This window comes from Grampus griseus, assembly GCF_964374135.1.
Source record: "Grampus griseus genome assembly, chromosome: 4".
In the NCBI taxonomy this organism is placed as follows: domain Eukaryota; kingdom Metazoa; phylum Chordata; class Mammalia; order Artiodactyla; family Delphinidae; genus Grampus; species Grampus griseus.
The window spans coordinates 113,531,046-113,554,999 of record NC_138997.1 but is presented as its reverse complement, the minus strand read 5'-3'; the positions used below and the strand labels follow the sequence as shown (position 1 = coordinate 113,554,999).

General features: G+C 39.0%; 1 protein-coding gene across 3 annotated transcripts in view; it reads left to right on the top strand.

The window, feature by feature from the left end:
- COL25A1 (collagen type XXV alpha 1 chain) overlaps positions 1-23,954 on the top strand; it is a gene marked incomplete at both ends in the record, with an annotated part of 461,173 nt that overhangs the window by 329,935 nt on the left and 107,284 nt on the right. For 2 of the 3 annotated variants that reach the window (XM_082653474.1, XM_082653475.1), the window contains 3 exons: positions 8,350-8,409; positions 9,962-10,069; positions 11,617-11,652. In XM_082653474.1, coding sequence (XP_082509600.1) covers positions 8,350-8,409; positions 9,962-10,069; positions 11,617-11,652 — 204 coding nt within the window. Of the gene's footprint in view, positions 1-8,349; positions 8,410-9,145; positions 9,218-9,961; positions 10,070-11,616; positions 11,653-23,954 lie in introns of all 3 variants that reach the window. The other variant, XM_082653476.1, reaches the window with a different exon arrangement.

Genomic DNA, 23,954 nt, shown 5'->3' with positions numbered 1-23,954 from the left:
TACATCTTGATTTTTAATCTGTTCATCATAATTTGGCCAGGGTTGTCTTCCTCAAATGCACGTATGGCATGGCACGTTCATTTTATAAACACCTTCGTGGTTTCCCACAACTTCCCCCTTTAAAGCCTTTTTGAAGACTTCCCATATATATATATACCCTATCAACTTTTCTAGGCTCTTACCTAAAAACTGCTTCACCCCAACTAAACTCAACTTACCAGCAGTTTCCAAGTATACCTTCCTCCTTTTTGCTCAGTATACTTCAGACTGGAATACCTTCTTCCAGAGGCCCCAAGTCCACACCGCACCTCAAATAGCATCGTCCTTTTCATCCTTCTTCACCCATCTCAAATCCCACCTCTACAGAGGCACAACTCCATTCCCCAGTCAGAATGTGCTTAAAAAGCATACTGCCTGCTCCCCTAACTAGCACTAATTTAGTATATTTTCCATTTGAATTGAAAATCATGTGATAACCTCCCTTCCCTACTAGATTTAAACACTTACAGCTTCTTTCACTATATTTGGCATATTTAAGAGTCACTTGTTAGATGAAGGAATGGATGTTTTAGTATAATCTCTCTTGATCTCATCCATCTAACCTCCTACAGGAATCCCACACCCATAGTCCTTGCCATTGCCCTTATCCTAACCTTCTCAAGTGGAGAACAGGGTCTAGATCTCAAGGGAATACCTAGAACACGACCTAATCTTTGTATTCTAAGTGTAGATTCAGCATATCTTTGGAAAAGAAAAATATGCTTTCTCTTTGGTTCCAATATTCATCTTGCTGATGCTGTCAGGAAGGAAGGCAGCAGAGCCCTTGGAGAGTGGCCAGGCACTACAGGGTTCTTCATTATGCAGGTCTCAACTTAAACATCACTTCCCTGGGAAGTCCTCCCTGACCAGCTGACCTCAGTTAGGTCCCCTTTCTTTGCATTCTCATAGCTTTTGTTTTGCTAGCAGTCATCATATTCACTTCGAGGGTATGATTCTCATCCAAAACCTCAGATGATTAAGAAATATTAATTTCTTAGTCATCTTAATGACTTAATTTTCTGTAACAATTTGATTTCTGAACCTACATCTCCTCCACTTGTTGGCTAAACAACAAACATCAGTCTTCTTGAGATGTCCACACTTTCTTCCTCCTTTTGGACAGACTCACTTTTCTGCGGTCTTATGGCATCAGAAGGTCTGGGGGTGAGAACTGAGAGGCACCTTGTCTTCTCCTGTCGGTCCACACAGTTTGCTGCTGAGAAGGCAGCATGGCCCAGCTAACCTGCAAGGCCCTTCAGAAACAGCGTGTCAGTGCTGCATCACTGGGGCATGGGGGACTCTGCTGTTTCTGTGCCATGCTTCAGACAGGGAAATCTTTTGCAAGGCTGCCCCTGGTCCTGTGCATCTAGATAAGTCACATAGCCATTTCTTCTTTGAGGTATTGTTGCCTTCCTGGAAGTGCTGTGGGGAAGCAGGGCTTAGGCCCCCTCTGCTCTTGAGGACCACAGTTCTCCTTCCTCTCTTCCAGTTTGGGGGAATATCTTCCTAGATATTTTTGATTTCTAGCAATGTTGGCAAACAAGTTTTCTTTTCCACCCTGCCTCTTCGTACCTCTCCTGACGCAATAGCAGATGGCCAACCAAGAGCTTGACTGAGGGACAAAGGAAATGGAGAACTATAAGGGAAAAAGAGCATAGACACTTATATGAAAAGAGATCCCAGCCATATTCATAATTGCCCGTTTAATGTCTGCATGACTTCATTGTACTCTAAGCTCCATGAAGCCTGGGGAAAGGCTTTCTAATCTCAGTGTCCAAATATTGCCTTTTTTATAGTAAGCATAATTCTTATAGTAGTATAAATTCTTCTTGAATAAATGAATGAATAAATGGGAATGCAATTCAGAGACTGTGAAGGATTTATGGGACGTATAGTGGCTAAGAGGGTAGACTCTGCAGCAGATGGCTGGGGTGTGAATCTTGGCTCTGCTCCTATACTTAGGTGGGAAAACCCATAACCTCTTTGTGCCTCCAATTCCTCATCTGTCAAATGGTTGTTGTGAGGAGTAAAAGAGCTAAAGCTCTTAGAACTAATACCCGGCACATAGTAAGTATCATATGAGTATCCACTACTATCATTACCATCATCATCATTATTTATTATCTTATTATTATTAAGAAACCCTAACACAGGATTGATTCAATGATAGCAAAGTTTATATAAATAAAATTGACATAATTTTAATTTTGCACTGTTTTCCAGACTGTGAGGCTCTTTTGTTTTCTTCCCTGTTTCCCACATCTACACTGCATTCTCTGGTTCCCTTGGGCTGGGGCAGTCCTTCTTCGGGAATCCTACCTCTTTTCATGACGTCTTATCTTTTGTTGGTGTTTCTTAGCCGTATGCCCTCGGGAAACACAACACCCCCTGGAATCCCTTCTTAGATCATACCAAGGAGATCCTGTCTCAGTATGTGTACTTCAGGTGGTTTTGCTTATTCTTCACCTCTACCAGTGTTGAAGTTTTTCTGCCATCTTTCTGCTTGTTTATAAATCCTTTGCAGTTTGTCTTTGCTTACATAGCATTTCAGTGGCTATAGTATTTAATGACATGACTTTGTCAATGTAGAGATTGCATTGTTCTCTTTCTCTTCTAAGTAATTTGTAAATTCACATTTATCATATACATATAAAAGATAATTCCTGGAGTGACTAGGGTTAACATTTATGATAGAACACAATAGCATGGAACTTGGAGTATCTATAAAAAGGAAAAATTAACTTTTTGAGCCAAATATTTAATTTAACTACAGAAAGCTAGTTCTTTCCATAATTATCATAAGACAGTCTTTTTCAGCCAGCTATAAATACTGATTTTCACAGGCTCCAGGGCTCATATTATTTGGTTGTTCAAAGGATTCTTTTAGCTGTTTAGCTTCATATGGTTGATTTTTCTATTCAGACAGATTATGCCATCTACTGCAATATGGAATGATTTAGCAGCAAATTTCTTTCTTTTAATTTTTTTCCTTAGTTAGCCTTCTAAGAGTTCCTGCTGTTAAACTAAAGTTATTCTTTTACCTAAATATTTTTGCTATCTATTATAATATTTCCCCATCTTGTCTCTCTTAGCTAGAAATCATTTTATCAACTTCTAGGAATATTTGTCTTTATTTATGCTGCACACATACCCACTATAATGGTTGTGTCGCAATGCGTGATATGTTTTGGGTAAACAGAATTATGATGCTGTTTACATTATGGAGAAACTCAGGGATTCTCATTTCTCAGCATAACACATATCTTTTCTTCCAATATGATTTGCTATGGGGGCCCCTTGACCACCTTTATAATTAAAATAATTGTTTATTTTTTCCTCCAGACCTCTACAACCTCACGGACACTCCCTTGTGCTTACTAGTAAGCATCCGTCATCAGTGATATTGGCCATTGTTAGCCTGTTCTTACTATGGGTCATTTATGTGCATTTATTCAGCATAATTAATGATGCAGTAAACAGTGAAGTCAAGTGTGTCTACCACTTTGAGTCATTTGCCTGTACAGAATCTTTGTTAGGAGAGTTCACATTCCTCCTGTTTCTACAACCACTTTTTATTAATCCTATTTGTAGTTACCTCTTCCTCTGCTCATCCCTTAAATCAAAGTCTTTCCAAGGGTTCCTTCCTAGGTCTGTTCTCTCTACAGCCTCCCGAGGTGACCCCACATAGCCCTATGACTTGTGATTCCCACCTCTCTCCTGACTATTTTATATGCACGTATAAAATAGTGTCTGCCCCTTGGCTGTCCATATACACCTCAAATTCAGCAAGCTACCTGAACTCATCATCTGAAACCACCTGCATGCCCCAGAAAACCCTCTTCCTTCTAGTGTTCCCTCTATCATGCTTCAGTTGCTCAACCTAGAGACCTAGGATCATTCTCTGCTCCCCTTTCTCCCTTATGTTCTCAGCCAAGCTACAAGTCCTATGGATTCTACTTCCTTAATATCACACGAAACTATCAGTTTTTCCTCTAGTTCTAGGACACAGTCCCTCAACTAGACTACTGTGACATCTTCCTAAATGGTCATTCTGTCTTTGATTTTACTATTGCCTTGCCAACCCCCATCCCCTCTTTCACCTGGCTGGGGAGTCTTCCATGGCTGCCCAAACCTTGCATTAGGTGCACGTTTTATTTCTTTTGCAGCCCCTTCATTCCTCCATTGTAATGATTATTACTTCCTATCATTACTGGCTGCTTATTTTTTCCTATTTCCCCGCCACACATTAAACCCAGTGAGCTTAGGGTCCTTTCCATTCAATCCCCAGGGCCTAGCACAGTGAAGACTGCACAGAAGGGACTCAGTAAATACTTCTTAAATATTGTTGTATATTCGTCAATTTTTAAGCTTTCTAATACTTAAACTATAAAACAAGCAGAGAGACATTATAAACACAAAACTTCATGATGACAAAGTCTGGAATCAGAATTCCTGGATTAAGTTTCTGGCTCTATCATTGCCTTATTGAATATTCTTGACAAAACCCAAAATTTTCTCACTATAATGTAATCATGTAACACTCATCATTTCTGAGTACACAATAAAAATGACAATAGTATCTTGAATTTATGGCTTCCAAGTAGTTAGCAGCATTTCTTATGAGTTACTTATTTGTTCACCATCCCTTTGGGGTAGGCCAGCGTCTTTCCTTCTAGAAGGCAATGAAGGGAGATAGAGTTCCTCCTGCAATGGTGTCAAAACACCGGTCCTGGTTGGTTACCTACTTCACAGAATGTGGGGAAGATTCATGAAGGTATCTGAGTCTTTATGCTCAGGAAAATGTGTTCTATAAAGTAGTTTTACACGCTTGTATATCCAGTTTCTTAAGAGCTCAAAATATTTGGGGGTGAAAATGTGTACAAATTATTTCAGTACTTCAGCTTATTCCTGGGCTCTTGCTCCCTGTTTTTCTGGAGCCAGTTTTTTTTTTTCCACACCCACTCAAACCATCTGTGTACCAGGCAAGTTTTCCAAGATGTAAAACCAAGTGAAATGTGTCCATTCCAGTTATTTAGAAAGGACTGTGACTAATGATACTGTGGAAGAATGGCACGGGTGATGAAAAAGTACGCTGTCTGTGTGAACAGCTAGGGCAGCCTAGCAGTTAGAGTCACGCAAAGCCTAGCCATACAGACAAGCAGTCAGCACCAGTGCTTTTCAAACTTACCCTCCAAAGACCTTCTGCAGGAAGCAGAATCAGCTGAGTGTCTCTGTGACCTGGAGATATCCCCTGTGAGATGAGGTTCTCTACCACCGTCAAATGGTAACATTTTTAAAAATTTGTGCAAGTTTTACATTCTATCCCAAATATGTCAACGTTTGCTTTACATAAAAATGTCTCAAATTACTTACCATTGGGGATTCCCTGGCAGTGCAGTGGTTAGGACTCCGCCCTTCCACTGCAGGGGCACGGGTTCAATCCCTGGTTGGGAAACTAAGATCCTGCATACCACAAGATGCGGCCCAATATACATATATATATATACACACGCCATTCATTGAAATGGACTCTTAAGGAAGAGGTACCATATTTATTATTGCCTTTAAACTCTCCCCAGGACACTGGCATGTGCTTTTTTTCAAACATTACCCCAGTTTGAAAAGCACAGAGTCCTAGGATATTGCAGCCCAGGCCATGGTTTTTTGTTAGAACTTAAGAGAATTTGCCCACCTGTCCCCTTTCTACTTTGCTACATGTAAACTCCTGAAGTCCTTTTGCCTAACTCGCTGATGAAATCTTTTACATGTTGCTCTAAGCACCTCAGTGGTAGCATGTCCACTGTTAAGATGATGGAGGAATATAAAATCAGCTTCCTCAGCAACCTAAGTGTCCATCAACAGATGAATGGATAAAGAAGATGTGGCACATATATACAGTGGAATATTACTCAGCCATAAAAAGAAACGAAATTGAGTTATTTGTAGTGAGGTGGATGGACCTAGAGTCTGTCATACAGAGTGAAGTAAGTCAGAAAGAGAAAAACAAATACCGTATGGTAACACATATATATATGGAATCTAAGAACGAAAAAAGAAAAGGTCATGAAGAATCTAGGGGTAAGACAGGAATAAAGACACAGACCTACTAGAGAATAGACTTGAGGATATGGGGAGGGGGAAGGGTAAGCTGTGACAAAGTGAGAGAGTGGCATGGACATATATACACTACCAAATGTAAAATAGCTAGCTAGTGGGAAGCAGCCGCATAGCACAGGGAGACCAGCTTGGTGCTTTGTGACCACCTAGAGGGGTGGGACAGGGAGGGTGGGAGGGAGGGAGATATAAGAGGGAAGAGATATGGGAACATATGTATATGTATAACTGATTCACTTTGTTATAAAGCAGAAACTAACACACCAGTGTAAAGCAATTATACTCCAATAAAGATGTTAAAAAAAAAAATCAGCTTCCTCAAATAGAGATTTTCTGTTGGAGAAAAAGTATCTGTCTGAGATGGGAATTATCTAACTACTTCTCTCTTTAGATCTCATTAACACTGGAAACCAAACTAAGTTCTAAAACTGAATGCTTTTTTGTAAGCATTTAGAAAATATGATCAAACAGCAAACTGGTCATGCTCAGATATGAGTGCAAGAAGTGACTTATTTATACATGCAAATTTCAAAACATTTGTAAGGTCTACCATGTGTGCTGTTAAAAGGGTTTTAATTTTAAATTATTTTTGTTAGATAATCCCATTTAAAGTAACGCTATGATTTATCGCCACTAATCAAGATGCTGATCCCTCATAGACTTCTTGTTTGTATCTGTTTTTGTTCTTTGTTACATAAATACGAGGTTTATATATAAAATTCTGACTGTGTAACATAGGGCTAATGAGTCTCAGATGGAAAGATGCTGGCGCATTACCATCTAATAACATTTTAAACTCATATTCCATAGTAAAACAAAAGCAAACTGTACACATCTGTTTTCCAACTTGTAGCATTTCTGAATTTGTGGAGAGTCTCTGTTTAAAGGACTTTTACTTGAGGAGAAGAAAAAGAGGATATAGGTCACCTCAAAACTACCCAGCCACTTAATAACCTTATCAGATAGGACTTGGCAAAAGGGATAAGATTTCCTCGGCCTTGCTTCCTGAGAAGTCCCAGCTCTAAAGAAGAAGGATCAGAGGCATTAGGGCTGAAGAGATGTCTCAGACTACAAACACAATTTTATTGTCTCTCTTAAGAAAAATATATCCCTAATAAGGAGGAAAGAAGGGGAAAAATATACCAAAACTAATAAAATTTAAAAACTAGAAAATGTCTGGCTTTTTCTAGAAATATCCTCGAAGTAGATTTGGGTGGGAAGAGGGGAAAGGCAGTGGGGAGGAGAAAACATAGGGAGGAATCCTGCAGACACTCGAGACCATATATTATCATGGTTGTTGTTTACTTTTTTGTATGGTAAAAGTATTCTTTATGGGAAAAAAATTGGAATACAAGGCTCTGATATCACATGTTGTCGGAAAAAGAACACAGGCAAAATTTCTCTCTCAGACCTACCCAATTGATAACGCCTGTGAACACAAGTTAGTACAAGCTAGTAAAGTACAGGCTTTTAAAATATCCTTTGCCCATTTTCCTTGGTTAAGGAATTCAAAACCACTTTTCTGCTTCAAGGGGGTGTGTGAACTGTCAAGTTCTTTTGGAAAAGTTACATGACAGAAGTGATTACTGCAGAGTGTGACCATAAATCCCCCTGACATGAAATACACATGTTATAAGAGACAGATTTCCATCCACCACCTCTGCAGGAATTCCTGAAACAGGAAAGACCTGAGAATCATCATATGATTGGAGACAGAAATTTTGATATGTGGGTGGTAAGACTATATTTTTTGACGCGTACTGCATTTATTCTGAGGAATACATCTGATCTGACTGCAAAATTCTGTTCACTGTTGTCCAAAAAAGATTTGATACATGTGTTGTATGTCCTGAGTTGTAAACAGAATATCAGTAGAGGGAAATTACAGTGTTGTGTTCATAACGGAGTCTGTAGTTATCTCCATTCTGTACTAACATTGTGTACGTAAGAGTCCAGAAATCTTAAGTGTATGTACACAGATCCCAGTGTACCTGAGTTCTCAAGCTGACCGTTCCCTTTAAGAAATGGTTGGCTTGGGGGCCTCACGTGTCTGATTTTGTTTACTGTGTCAAACAAGGCAAGACTTAGAGCCAGGACGGGGTGGCATTAGGTACATGCTTGTTGTGTTTGTCCACCAGTGGAATGTCTGTGTGACGTTTTGTGTCGTGTTGTTTTGGTGCTGTGCCCTGTCCATAGGGTCTGCCAGGCTTCTCCACAGTTGCCGCTCTGCACAGTAATCAGATCCTCACCGTCAAGGTTCGTGGTTGGCACCCATGCCCGCGCAGTCAGAGCCCTCAATCAGCATAAGAGCGAGCTACAACAGCTCAACTGGCTTTCCGAGTCCAGTCCTTTCCTCACACACACAGGTTATTGGGCACTTGGAACCTCACCTCCATCAGTGAGGTCAAACGTCCATTAAGAAGGAGAATCTTGAGCCTATAAGAGAAGAGCGTATTGAAGTCGAAGAGAGGCAGGCAAGCTCTGGGAGGCTGTGCCACGCCTCGGTGGTTTGATTGGCATGCGTCGCAATGCTCTGTGACAGTTTTCAGTGGATTGAACAATCCTAAGTACTCTGGACTTCGGGCATCCGTAAAATGACAGTCGAGTTCGTGCCGCGTTATGCTGGTTGAGGAGTCTGACAGAAATTGAACTGGCGCTTCGTCTCTGGACTTTCCGCTCAGCGTGCAGGATGCAGGTGGCCCCAGGTTACCTGCTTCTTGAATATACAACATTGAAAGAGGTCCAACGCCCACAGCAGAAAAAGATTCATTTCTAACGAAAAATCTGGTTTCCCTATCCCGTTTCAGGGTTCTGTTTCTTTCAAGAAGAGCCAGAGGGTCCGATGTCAGACACAAGCGCCAGTTCTGTTTTGTTTGATGGTTATTATGAGTCTAATGTGTGTATCTTTATTTCTTTCTTGGGGCCTTCTGATGCCTATTCTTCAACTCTCTCATCTCTGAACTCCAACCTTTGACCTCACCTGACTGATCAGATGGTGTTTCCTAAAATCAATCATGGGTTTCTCTCTGCTGATCAGCAGCTCATTAAACGCCGCCTGATTAAGGTAGTGCTCATTCTTGCTCAAGTCTGATTTCTCCTTTACATTCGATTTTTACTCTGTATACTGTTGCTTTACCATTTATCTCTCATAGGCAGAGTGTGGGTGGTGGGTATTTATTTTAAAATATCCTAGAGCAAAATTATGTTTAGTGAGCTGCCTTTGTTTGAAATGTATGTGAAAATACCAAAACCAAAAGGTATAGAAAGCCAATCTAAGTTCTTCTTAAATTAAAAAAAAAAAGGAAGCTTAAAAATTACATGCAGTGATAGATCCAGTTTCTAAGCTCTCTAGCTTTGGTAATTTATAAATTGTTACACAGCATGACAAGAGCCTTGTATGTTTAATTTTATAGCTTATGAAAAAGTAAATATTTGTCCAACTATAAATGCAGCCATTTTATTAAGCCAGGTGAATATAACTGATGCAGCATTGTCATGGATAAAGTTATGCAAAAGTTTTCTGCCAGCTCTGAGTATCATGATAACATATACACTATTTCCAAGAGCTGAGAGTGCTGGTTTCTGAGCTGCTTTGATTTCAACAACGTCTACTCAGCTCGCCCAGCATGAATATTTATTTGCTTCCTACTGGCAGGCAAATTGCCTACAGGCTTTACCATTTGTGGTTGTTCTGGGTCTTTTCACAGTATAAATGTGAATTAGATAATAGAAATTTAAAGTGTTGAAAAGAAGACCTGGGTCTTTATCTTTCACGGTTATTGTTGGTCTGTCCCCTTCTCCATTGTAGGGTGACCAAGGACAGGCTGGGCCTCCAGGCCCTCCAGGACCTCCAGGCCCACGAGGGCCTCCTGGGGACACAGGGAAAGATGGCCCCCGCGGAATGCCAGGAGTGCCTGTGAGTTGCTTTTTGGATCAGTTGTTCTCACAGGTTTTGTTTCCTTTAAAGGGCTGAGAATTGGGTTGGAGTTGGGGACGGGGGTGGCAGAGGTCAAGTGAGCGGAGTGGGTTGAAGGAAGTGGGATGATAGGAAAGTCCCCGAGCAGAGAGGGCACTGCCAGCTGGAATCTGCTTTACCACTCAACCCTCGGGACACCCATGCAAACCACAGCGAGATGCCTGGAGACAGCAACTGACCTGGTCTTCAGGTAAGCCTCAAGAAGTGTGCGATTGGAGATGCCCGATCTCACTTGTGTCCTGACTGCCATAGAGTACCTCAATGCCTTTGGTTGAAACGGAAGACTAGCTTGAAAAACTAGGTGGGAGATTGATAACATTTTACAAAGGATCAAAATAGAGACAATAAAGTCCTATGCAATTTATGGAAAGTAAAAGAGGTATATCTTCCTAATATTTATCCCTTGCAAGTAACTTGACCCCCCCAATCACTAGTAAAATTAATGGTTAAAACATCAGTGGTTATGGTTTGAATATCATTTGTCCTTTGTATGTGAAGCTTATTAATAGAAATGACTTAACAGCGATCTCAACATTTAGATCTAAGTACTAATTTACTTAGTACTTAGCTACTAAGATTGGTCAAGTGTCAATAATAGAGTAGTAGCACAGGACACTAGATAAATGGTTTGGTTGGGTAGAGGCAACTCAGCAATTTAAAGAAATACATGGAAAAGGTCAAAAATTTGTACACTTATGACTTTAGGACCTGAAATTCAGGTTTATTGCTGAATTAAATTATTTATTTAATGTATTGCTTTAACTTAAATTATTTTCATCGGTGTTTTTGTAGTACAAAAGGAATAATAAAATATTTATCCACAAAGTAGAAAAATTTGAAAATAAAGGCAACCAAAAAAGAAAAAACAAATCGGCCATAGTCATTAATGTTTTGTAGATTTCATTTTTATATGTATATATTTATGTAATTTTTGAGTGACTATTTTTTTATTTTGAGTGACTCTTTCTTTAAGACTATAGGACAACCTTCTTATAAGCCTCATACCCCTCACCAAAAGTTGCTATAAATTTGTCATATGAAATAAGGAATTGACTTTCAGCATAATATGCTGGTTGTTAGGACTGCTTTCACTGGACCATCAGAGGTAGTGGTTTCATCCTAAAAGTGTCTTCTAATGTCTCACCTTTTCTTGGGATGAAACCCCAAAAGATAGAGAACCCATAGCTGCTTTACAGTATAATCACTCCTACTCTTTTTATTTAGAATACCTTCTTGGCATAATTCTTAAATCTCTGCTGTAATATAGATTCGTTGTATTAAATCCTAAAATGTTTATAAAATGCATTTGAAGAAAGAACGTCAGCGCTCTTTAAATGACATTGTGTTTGCATTCCTTTCTTTAGCCTAAAAAGTATATATTTGACATTCAAGATCCCTAGTGGATATTGTGAAAAAGAAAAAAAGAAGATTGAAATCGGTTTTTACTGTCTACAGCATTAATAAAATTATCATTATTCTTTTTTAAGGGTGAACCAGGGAAACCGGGAGAGCAAGGCTTGATGGCAAGTATCTGAATTTATCTTTTTCGATACTGAAAAGAATGAAAAGACAAGTTACTCAAAACTGTGGTCCAGACTGTTTGTAACAAGTGTGCCTGTTTTGTGATCTGTAACAAAGAGTGAGAATTAGTAAAAGTTAAAAAGTGATAGGGATAACTGAATCACTGTGCTGTACCCCTGCAGCTAACACAACATTGTAAATGAACTATACTTCAATTTTTTTTAATGGTAAAAGAAAAAAAATGTATTCCTTTAAAACGAACAACCAAAAAAGAAGTGATAGGGCCTGTCCATCACATGCTAAGGATCACATGACAACACATCTGCAGAACTGATACAGGAGGAAAAAAGAGGGAGATTCCAGGTGAAGCAAGTGACACAGGATGCTGAGGAAGACTCTGTTATAAGAGATTAAATTCAGGGATATGCCTATTAGCTTAAACAGAAATGAGATGTCAGAGGAACCAGGTGTTACTACCTGTGAACTAGTAGAGCAAACCTTCGACAGTGATTCCAGAGGTTTTTCTTTTGCCGAAGGGAGAGAACAGTTGTGCCTTCTTGATCCCTGAAACTGTTAATAAAACGGTAAGTTAGTGGTTAAAATGTCAGCAGTTATGGTTTGAATATCATTTGTCCTTCCACCCAGAGAGAAACAGTGGTGCGTTCCTGATCTCTGTCATTAAAAAAGATCATGAAATGATTCCTCTTGGACTTGCCCGTAAACACGCAGGTCCCAGCTCCTCAAGTTTGTTTATGCTTTGCCAGTGAAAGAGAAGTTAGGGCAGCTTACTGAGCCCCAAAGAGTAGAATTCCTTCAAGCTACCTCTCCCTGTCACTTCCTCCCTGTCTCTGGAGCTACCTTTCTGACCTACTTTGTGACACGAACAATATTGGGGAACACAGGATGACGCTCTATAACTCAAATTCCAGAGGACAACTATGTCTCACACTTGCCCTGGATGCAGTGATGACGATCCCCTTGATCATGTCCATTTCACACGATGTGTGGCACGCAGCCTGCAGGTGCTCAGGATATAAAATGTATTTTAAAAAAAAATAGAAGCTAGGTCCTTGTGAAACGAATGCACAGGAACACGCTAGTTGGTCAAGAATTAAAACAAATGTGTGCATGGGCTAAAGGTCAAAGGCTTCTCCCTGCACAGGATGCCTTCAACAGCCCTCCTGGGGAGACATTCAGCAAGCTGTAGTCCTAGCTGTCATGTAACTGCCTTCAAAACATCACTGGTGAAATGGAAGCATCCTGGGACCACACCTGACCCACTGCCTGGAAATTCTCTGTTTCTGACCTACAGTATCAAGATAGATATTTGATACAGACAATCAGGCTGGGAGTACTATAATGGATTCTTTTTAAAAAGAATAAAATGAAAGAAAAACAACAAAAGACCATATGTGAAAATTAAATAAAACATCTGTCATCCGTGGTAACTTTGCATACAAGGGCAGCATTAGCTCTCCAGGTTATAGGATCAGAGGGGGTGAAGAATTTTTGGAAAACTACCATATAAATTTTGAAATTGCTTTATGCAATTGAATGCACCTGTAATTTCTATCGTGGATAACGGTCAAAACATATTCCTCCCATACACTCTTACATCCAAGCCTACTTAGGATTCTTAAGAGCCCTTGTTTGTCCCCAGGTGTGCAGAGCACATGATTTTTATCATTGCCGCAGGCTTTCTACCCTGATGCCCAGTGCAGCACCGTAATATACAAAGTTCTAAAATAAAAATGGATGTTTAAAAAATTATAATCTTATCTTCCTTAAATTCATCACGCTCTAGAATACACGGTGTGGATAACAAATTAGTCCCATTTCCCTACCACTCCTAGCTTAATGTCATTAAATATAAATGTTCCACCTAGTCCTAAATGAATTATGTCATTGTCTTAGTTTGCTCTGGTTTCCCATTTCATATAGCAACTTTTCAGATAAAGATGATCCTGGGTATTTTTCTCTGAACCTCTCTTCTCTCTTTAAACTCTTCAGATACAGTTCATATTCTCATTTCAAAAAATGAAGCTGAGAAACTCAGTTGAAATCACAAATGTTCAAAGGATATGTCTAATGTAGTGATCTTCTAAAGTACAGCATTGTACTGTTCTTAAAGATGTAAAATTCTTTTCTAAAAGAAAACTTGTATAATATATATTTAATAAGTAGACAAATAAGTATATATCTCAGTGAATTTTCACAGTGAACATAGCTGTGCAACCACAAACCAGATCAAGAAATAGAAGGTTATCATATCCTAGAAACCCCCTTTACCCACCCACCCCCATCACCATCTCCCTCTTCTGCCAACACAGATTAATTTTGCCTGTGTTTGAATTTCATATTACTAGAATCATACAATATGTAACTTCTGTGTCTGGCTTCTTTCATCCAACAGTATATTTGTGAGATCATCCACCTCTGTTTTAATAGCCTTCACAGCTGGTTAAAAAAAAAAAAATTAAGAGGAAGAACCTTACTTCCTTGACTACCCTGTTAAAACTACATCACTCAAATAGCAGTAAATGAATGGTCTGTCTGTCTGACCTTGGGCAAGTCACTTAACCTCTCAATTTTTCATCTGTAAAGAAAGGAAAATCATGCCCTCTCTGCCTCCCCTATAAGGTTGCCAAAGACAAGTGCAATAAATTAGGAGAAAGCCCTTTAAAATATATAATGAAGAATTGTATGAGTATGTTATTATTATTATCACTCAGTTGTTACCTCTACAGTAAATTACAGGTGAGCATGGATTTATATAACAGATGTATTCCTATAAAGTTCTATATGAATCAGATTTTCATAAATCAACATAGCTTAAATGTGCTGGGAAATTTTGCTATTGAAAGCAATCCCATTCAGAGTCTTTTCATAAAGCAATACAATCCCCTAATTCCTCTTCCCAGCAAACTGAATTTTTACATATTTGCTTAAAGTGAAATATTTCTATTATTTTTAAAAGTATCATTTAAAAAAAATCACTATGTTTACTAACTTAAATAGCACCTGTGTATTTTAACCCATCTCAAAGAGAGAAGATACCGGAAATATAATAGCAGCTTTCATGCGGAGAAAAATTTCCTTAGAAATTTTCTTTTTCCTTTCAAATATTATACGTATGTGTGCGTATGTGGGTGTGTGTGTTTCGACTCAAAGTCTGGTAGAAAGAAAAGTACATATTACTAGTAATTCTGGCCTCAGAACAACTTAGGAGTGTATGACTATCGTCTGTGATCCTTTTTACTGATCTATAAAATGTAGGCAATAATTCCTATTCCACCTGTATCACTGGAATATGGTGAGAAGCAAGTGAAATAATAAAAATATGAAAATGCTTTATGGAACACAGACTTACATAAATGAGAAGTATTGCTGTTAAGACAAAAATGTCAAATGACATAACGTGGCATACAGAAAGACCACTCTATGAGACATAAGGGCTAACAACAGTGTGACTATAGCTGTCAATTAAATTAGAGTGTGTCAAATACTGTGATTGATAATGCAACTTATTCCTTTTGTCCTGTTCGTTGCCATCATTGTGTTTGGCCTTCTCCTATATATCACCTCTTCTTACCTCAACACCTTTTCATAACACACCCCTTCTCTTCCACCAGCTCAGACAAGGGAAGATAATATATACCACCGCTCTCATCTTTTCCACAGTACGCAAAACCCACTACCTCTGTTGGTTTGCGCCACGGAGAAGTGTTTGCTTACATGAGGATCTTGAGAGGCACTAGAGAACTTTTTAAAATGTAAAATGTCTCTAATGATGAAATGAAAAAACTAGGAATGGTCTAAAATTAGCTCTTTCAAAACTGTTTATGAGTGTGTCCGGTGGGGAATTAGTTTTCATAATCCACGCTATATATTTTATATCGCAAAAATAATCATCTGAAGATTAACAGCATCTCTAATAGAATAAAAAAGAAGTCCTGCCTCTCACGCAGTTCCACATTTATTTAACCCTGCTGTGCACCTATTCCATAAACAAGACCTTCAGGTTTTGCGAGAAGTTCTAGAGGAGATTTTAAAAGGTAGAATCATGAGCTAAAACAAACTGGACTCCATCTAAATAAGGAGAGAATCTCTCTGGCTTATAAAATTAGACTCAAGAATCAAACCAAGAACTGACCACAGCTGGAAATGCTAAAGCGCTGAACCCCGGCACAAATGGTCTTAATTTTTCTGTTCTTCAAGAGTTTAAATAGTTGTTAGAATAGTATTTTTGAAGGTGTCTTTCCTTTTGATATCCTTACTGTTTCTTTCTTTGACAAATATAGTAGTTCTCAAAAACATAAAAGACAAATGATGTATATTCAATATACCAACTAGTCCCAGTTTCCTGCAAATTATTTTTTTGTCCAAAATGTCTATAACCAAGGTTTCATAGACCATATCACTTTCCCTCACTGAAACCCTTCCTTCCTCTCCTGCCCCCCAAATATATGCAAACTCCATAGCGTATCCATTCATCTCTTTCTGAATTATAAGAGTACTTAAAATGTCATTCGTTGTCATTCATTGTCTGAGAGTTCAAAACTCAGAAAAGTTTTTCTGTTATTGTTCCTTAAAGTGAAATTTGGATTGTATCCGAAGAAGTTATAGATACTTTTTAGTTTATTTTGATTTTGCCTGCAAACACATTTAATACATTTGTGTCAAGTGAATATAATGTATTTTATGGTAGCTAATAACATAAGCATAGATAATTGCTTCTGCTTCATTTAAAATAAAATTGAATTAACCAATATGTGAAGATTTACTTTAAACATATTTAGTTATAATGCACTGCTATCCCACAGATTTGATAAAACTTATCATTTTACTTAATTGTACTTTGCTGTCTCAACCATATTGATCAGCAGGGTGGCAGACATCGGACACAGTAGCAGGCTTCTCTTCGTGATTTTTATCTGGTGAGGCAAACAAACCTTCAAATCACAAATAACCAAAATGACCAAAATCATTTTAGGATATTTAGTTGTTAGACTAGACATTAACGATGACATCTTTTTTGGTAAAACTGCATTACTTCAGTTGTGCACACTACGCTGCCTGCCGGGGTCCCTTAGCACCTGTTCTAATGCTTTATTATTCTCACTTAATCTGATTGTCCATGAAGTACATGTAAATGCCACACCGACAGAGTCCTTCCAACCCACCAGAGCCCGTAATACTTGGTTTTCCAAATGGGCCGAGGCCTGCTCCCCGGCTCTCCCACGGGTACCTAATATCCGCATCTCTATGAGACTGAGGCTCTCATATGTAGACATTTGGGTGCTCACAGGATCAAACTCCATCCACATGCCTCAAAATACCCACCTCTTTGCCCCATCCTCCAGTTTACTGTAGTGCACACCAGTGGTGTGGTTCACCTGCAGAAGAACAGACCTGGGAGAGAGACAATTCACAGTCCTTGACAGGAGCTCCAGTCATTGGGGCAGAGAATCCCAAGGTCCCAGGAACCCAAAGTACAGTCTAAGTTCAGGAGGTGGGCTACCACAGGAGGAGGTGTGCAGCCAGAAGGGATCTCTAAAGTGTGGATCCTGACACAGGAGCCCTCTTGCCCAGGGCTAAGGGCAGTACTGGGGCCATGTGTCTGAATGGACTCAAAAAAATAGACTTCTGCTCCGGTCATCTCCTTCGAGAAAACTTCACACACACTTCCTCATTCACAGACATTCACACTCCCCCAGGCTGTTAGAAGCTGCCTTCTCCCCTCCTCCACAGCGTTTATCACATCACAAAATAATTGTGTCGGTGCTTAGTGTATTCAATAACCTGAATGACTGAATAATATGAATCAATGAATTGATAAATCAGGTGCTAATGCAAGGAAATCCTGTTTATATTTTTCTCTCATCCAGTATCATCGCATGCCAGGAGTAGGATTAAGCAGGCTAAGTCCAACAGGAAACTACTTTTTCTTTTGCATCTTCATATATTCATTCATGTATTATAGATAATTTGAAGTATATGTGTGTTCATGAATACGCATGGTGTAACTAAAGGACTGATTTTCATGAGGGAAAGTAACTGCAGCGATTTTTAGTCACACTCTATGACAGTTTTTTAACTAGAGTGTAAATGATCTAGAAGAAATCTTAGGAATCATCTAGTTAATCACTTCACAGATAAAGAAACAGCATCAGAGTGAACAAATAACTTGACCAAGCTCATAGAGTAGTCTGTGGCAGAACTAGGGTAGAATCCAGTTCACCCGATGGTCGTCTTACGCATCTTACAGTGTAGATCTGCTAGGTCTACACTTTCCAGTATAGTAGCCGCTAGCCACATGTGGCCATTTAAACTGAAATTAAATAAAATTGAAAATCCAGTTTCTAAAAGTGGCGCTAGCCACATTTCAGGTGCCCAGTAGTCACATGTGGTTACTGGCTACCTACTGGATTGAGCAATGGAGACTATTTCCACTGTTCCAGAAAGTTCTGTTGCGTAAGGCTGGTCTAGATAGAAAACAGATCTGGACAGTAGATGAGTACATATTAGAGTTCTAAATTTAAGTCTTCCTTCTGCTGGTCGTAGGATATTTAAATTTTAACAGTTAGTGTTTCTTAGCATTGTTGATTTAAAATAGCAAAAGCACTTGCACTTTACTCAGTAGAACTATTTTTTACTGAGCATAGTATAGGGTGATAGGCCTTCGTGAACCATAAATTTGTTTCCTTTATGGTACACTAGGGAAGTATGCTTAATCACAGAGGGCAGAGGAAGCCTGTTAATTTTTCTTTCTTTACGGGTCATTTCCATTTTGGATGCAGCAAGGAGAAACAGTTTATTAAATATTTAGAAGGGATGGAATGAGCTAATTTAGGCCTTGGATATTTGGTAGGAGGTGATAGAATCTCTGTTTGGGAACCTAATCAGAGCATAGATTCTCTAATACCTAGATCTGTCTTTCATCTGCTGGTGGTAGTTAATGTCCAATATTTAGTCTTGGGTCCTGGTTTCCTCAAGTGGTGAGAAAAATGTATGGCTTCTTTAATTTCCTGAGCGTTTAAGAGACCTCCAATAAAGAGGTCAGAGCTTCATGATTTGGGGAAACACCAACAAACGAATCATCCAGGTTTAATATTTTCCCCAAAAGGTCAGCACATGAGGTAGAGAAGTCAAAAAGAATGTATTCTTTTAAAAAATTAATGACTGCATTTAAAACTTTTCATCAAATATTCATGAATTAATATAATAACATGTCATCGTATTGATAGGCTCTGAAGGAGACCTGTTTTAGAGGAACTTCTTCAAATAATAGAAATTATGGAATGATATTATTGAAACAGAAGAAAATCCCAGATACTTAAACAGAAACAACTGCCTCAAACCTGAGAACTTTAAGGAGAAAAATAGAATGATGTCTAACTTCCCATAAGAAGAGCTTGTCTGTGTATCTTCTGAATAGATGATGTTGGATGATTCACCCTAGTATTTTGATTCCATTAGGTACTACTGTGATGTAACCATTTTATTTCAAAATATCATTATTTGTATCGACTAGAAAAGTTTTGCTTTATATCTTTTTCAATTTGATTAAAAGTTTTAGATGGCCATCTGAAAAAAAACCAAAAAACAGAAAACTGAGAACTCTTTCCAGTGATTAGAAGTAAGATAGCTAGAGTTGCAAAACAATGGAGGAAATTCGGTAAATGGAATTTAATAATTTTCATATTTATGAATTCATTGTTTCAATGTAGTCAATAATGATTTATTTGCTAGGCACTGCTATGTAGGTGCTGAGGATGTAAACTATATGGCCCGAAGAATTTGCTGCCTAGTCAAGTAGATTTGATAAATATGTAAATATATTAAAATACAGCCAGTTAAAATGTGCTAGAGAAACACAGAGGACAAAAACAAGCTCTGTCTGGGTGCATTGGAGAAGGTTCACAAAGGAAGTGAGTTATGACTGCTGAGCCTCGAAGAATGATTAAGACCTTTACATGAAGGCTAATGGGAAACTGCTTGGGAAAGATGATTCAATGTGACTGAAGACAGAGTCCATGGAGGACTTGAAACAAGAGATGAGGCTCTCCCATCTCAGCTCTGTCCTGCTCTTTTCTTGTTTATGCTACGTTCCTTCATACCCAGTTCAGCTAAATCATTGGCCTTTACGCTGAAAACATATCAGCACACTCTCTTACATTCTAAACATTTCCCCAAAGTTTCTCGTTTGGCATTTCCACACACTTAAGCTATGGAGTCTGAATCTTGTAAAACATCATTTGAATTATACTCCAGACTCACGTATAATAGTGGCTAGAGTTTATGTTTCTTGACCCTCCCTCATCAAACATCCAAGGAAAATGTGGAATTTTATATAAGTACATCTTAAATGAATCCTTCTTAAGTAAGACAAATTTCCATTATTTATTTCAAATTTCCTCTTACCCTTTATAAACCAAGTTGTATTTTCTGATCTTGTGACCAGGTTAGTAGCTTTCAAAAGGTTATAATTAAAGTCTGCTGCACCAAACCCTTGAGAAAGTCTGATACTAACATTTTATGACTCCAATAAGTTAGATTATACGTGTTATCATTTTTCCCCGTGGGAACAGACTTTAAAAAGTATTTTCTTCATTTTACCTAACTTTTATTAAATCTTGGAAAAATTCTTAACTCAAAAAGGAAATAATTTTAAATGGCTTAATAGATTGGGGCTTTTATTCTCCCCTTCACAGAGGGACCACCTCTTTTTTGTTGCCTGCGTTTTTTATTACAGAAGCTGGTTGTATATTCTTGCATCCAGAAATGACCAGCAGCTTTTAGAGCTTTGAATTTTACTGTTAGCCATCAGGGACAGAACAGGAACTATGTCCGCCCCCTGCTCACACAGAACATCATTTCCTAATAGCAGGCAACCAGAACTTGCCTTAAAACACGTCCCAAGAGACATCCTAGAGCACATCATTTAGAAACTCTGCATTCTGTTTAAGTAATTAATACCTCAATCAAATTTGTGCTAACATCAGTAGTCAGAAAAATTCATTAATTTTTTTTCCATTCCATGATCTATCAAACAAAAGACTTTTTAATTAAAAATGTTATTTTTACAAGCTGGAAAGTGCAGCCAATGCATAATGGTTATAGAAACATCCATTTCTTAACTGCCTGCTTTGAAGATTAACATGGGTTGATAATTCTACTTACTGTTTGCATGATGGCTTTTGATATGCATTAGAGACCTTAGACCTACATCCACATCCATGACACTCTCCGTGTCAATGAGACCATATAATCAAGATGATTTTTGCTTTGCGGTTTTAATATAGAAGGCATGAATTGAATTCCTCCACTCACTCTTGCACTTAGAGGTAATCTAGAGGCTGTAAGAATAGGGCAGGGACTTCCCTGGTGGTGCAGTGGTTAAGAATCCGCCTGCCAATGCAGGGGACACAGGTTTGATCCCTGGTCTGGAAGATCCCACATGCCGTGGAGCAACCAAGCCCGCGTGCCACAACTACTGAAGCCCATGTGCCATAACTACTGAAGCCCGCATGCCTAGAGTCGGTGCTCCGCAACAAGAGAAGCCACCGCAATGAGAAGCCCGTGCACCACAACAAAGAGGAGCCCCCGCTCGCCGCAACTAGAGAAAGCCCGCACGCAGCAAAAAAGACCCAATGCAGCCAAAAATTTTTAAAAATTAAAAAAAAAATAGGCCAGTAGCATTAGAATGACTTGGGTGAACGTGAATGAAAAATCTTGTCATTCTTATCTTGAGATACTATTGTCTAAGGTATAAGGGAAAACTTGGTTTACTCTGTGTTCATCATTCATTGCTATAATTTTTTTTTTTTGCGGTACGCGGGCCTCTCACTGTTGTGACCTCTCCCATTGCGGAGCACAGGCTCCGGTCGTGCCGGCTCAGTGGCCATGGCTCACGGGCCCAGCCGCTCCGCGGCATGTGGGAGTTTCCTGGACCGGGACACGAACCCGTGTCCCCTGCATCGACCGGCGGACTCTCAACCACTGCGCCACCAGGGAAGCCCATTCCTATAATTTTTATCAACTCAAAGTAAGCACCATTGTGCTTACAAGCACCTACAAGGCCATACACATGTGATCTCCCTCCTCCCCAGAGCCCCATCTTCTACTACCTACCTATTGCCTCCTCCGTGTTCTTTGAACACACTGAGCATATGCCCACCTCTTGGCCCTGTACTTGCTATTCCCTTGCCTGGAACATTCTTCCTCCTTCTACGTGCATGACTGTCTTGCCTGACCTCTTTCAGGGCTCTATCCAAGAGTCACTTTATCCTAGGCCTTCACTGACCCCCAAGTTAAAATGCCTCCACATCCACTCCCCCCAATCGCTACCCCCTATTTGCTTTAACACTTACCCCCTGACACAACTTTATATTTTACTTGTTTATGTTTTTACTGTCTTTCTCCATTCACTAGACTACGCAGTCCAGGAGGGCATGCATTTTTATTAATTTTGTTCACTACTGTATCCCTAGTGCCTAGAACATTGCCTCGCACTCAGTGGGCATTCAAAAAACTGCTAAGTGGATGAATTCATGAATGAACCCAAAAGGATTCACTGAGCAATTACTGTGCCAGCTTCTGTGTATGATAAAAGACATGTAGAGTGAAGAAAGAAGTAACCTGACAATCACAACATTGTTGGTAAATTCTGGGAAAGAAGTGCTGTCATAGGGGTGCTTTGGAAAACAAAAGAAGGCGACCTAGCCCCAAGGGTGGAGGCACTGAGCCCTGAATTATGGAATGAGCGGAAGAGACAGGACCAGAGAGAAGAAGCCCATTAAAGGACCAGACAACCAGAGGTGCAGAGGTGTAGAGATGAGGAAGCATGGCTTATGTGGCAAACTACAACTGTTACAAAAGCTTGAACTTTTCTCTCAAAATCCATGGAAAGCCATGGAAGGATTTTTCAGCTGAGGCAAGGTAGAAACGTGTAAGCCTTTTAGAAAGCTCCCTCGGGCAGCACTGTGTAGAAAGGGTTGAAGAAGACTGAAAACACAGTGGCTTTTAGATGCGTGTCACAGTAGCTTAGGTGAGAGAGAAGCGGGTTGAATAAGAGCATGGTAATGCAGCTGAAGAAGAGGACAGACTGGAGAATGTTCCTGAGTAAGTATAGTATCTGGTGCACCCGGAGGCGGAGGAATAAACGATCACTCTCAGGCCCGAGTAACGCGCCTTTAGTAAAGGCAATCACCAAATGGGAACTATGGTATTTCTTTAACTTACTTGACTGCCATATTCTACATATTTTCCATAATCTTTAAAAATGGAATCTAGTGGGAGTGGGGAAAACAGGAAAGAAAATCAGTGCCCTGTGTAATTTCCTACCTGTTTAGAACTTTTAAGTTTTCATAGCTCTCCATAGTCTTTTCTGAAAGACCATGAAAATTAGGTGTAAACATTTATCTGCAGATAAGTGAGGTCGTTACTCCACACTTAGAACTTGTCGGGGGCTCATTTGGTTCTTATCTTTTGAATAAGGTTATGTCCATTGTGCGAAATCCTTTAATGAAAAAAGTTAATACATTCTACAGCACCCAGAGCCTATACTGAAATGAGTACATTTTAAGGTTTAAATTATAGTTTAACGCTTCTGGAGTTAAACTTAAAGAAATATAGTTTAACATGTGAAGATTCTGTATATTACACAGTTTCCAATCTTGAGACATATACAAAGAAATGATTACAGAAAATAAAAGAGACCAGATTATTCTCATCTTAATTGGTCGTCTGCAAAGTATATGCAAATATAAAAGTGCCCGCCAAGAAAATACCTAAGAAAGGAGCAATTCATTGATTGATAAAAATGGACTAAAAAGATTGACTCTTTGGTTTGGAAGACTATTTGATTCAAACTTTTTAAGACATGGGGATAACAATAATGGAATTATTTTAGAAATCTTAGAATACTAGAACAACTAGTTTTAATTTTAGGAATAATAAGATACACTAGCTTGACAAGTGAATAATGAATATATGACATTCTTCATCCAAGTCATTATTCAGGCTGAGAATATAAGTAAGTTTAAGAAAGATTAGATAAGTCAGTCAGTGGTTCTATGACATTTACCCATTCCTTTATAAATTTGTATTTGTACTAGAAACTACAAAAGTACTCAAATGTAGACATCTTAACCAACTGGTAGTCGCATACCCTAACTTCAAAATCAATTTTTGATCAGTGAAGCTTTCATTTGTAAGCTTAAATTTATGACCACAATGTCACAGATATATAATGGGATTATTAATCAGAGAATGCTCAAAAAATATATACATGAGCAAAATA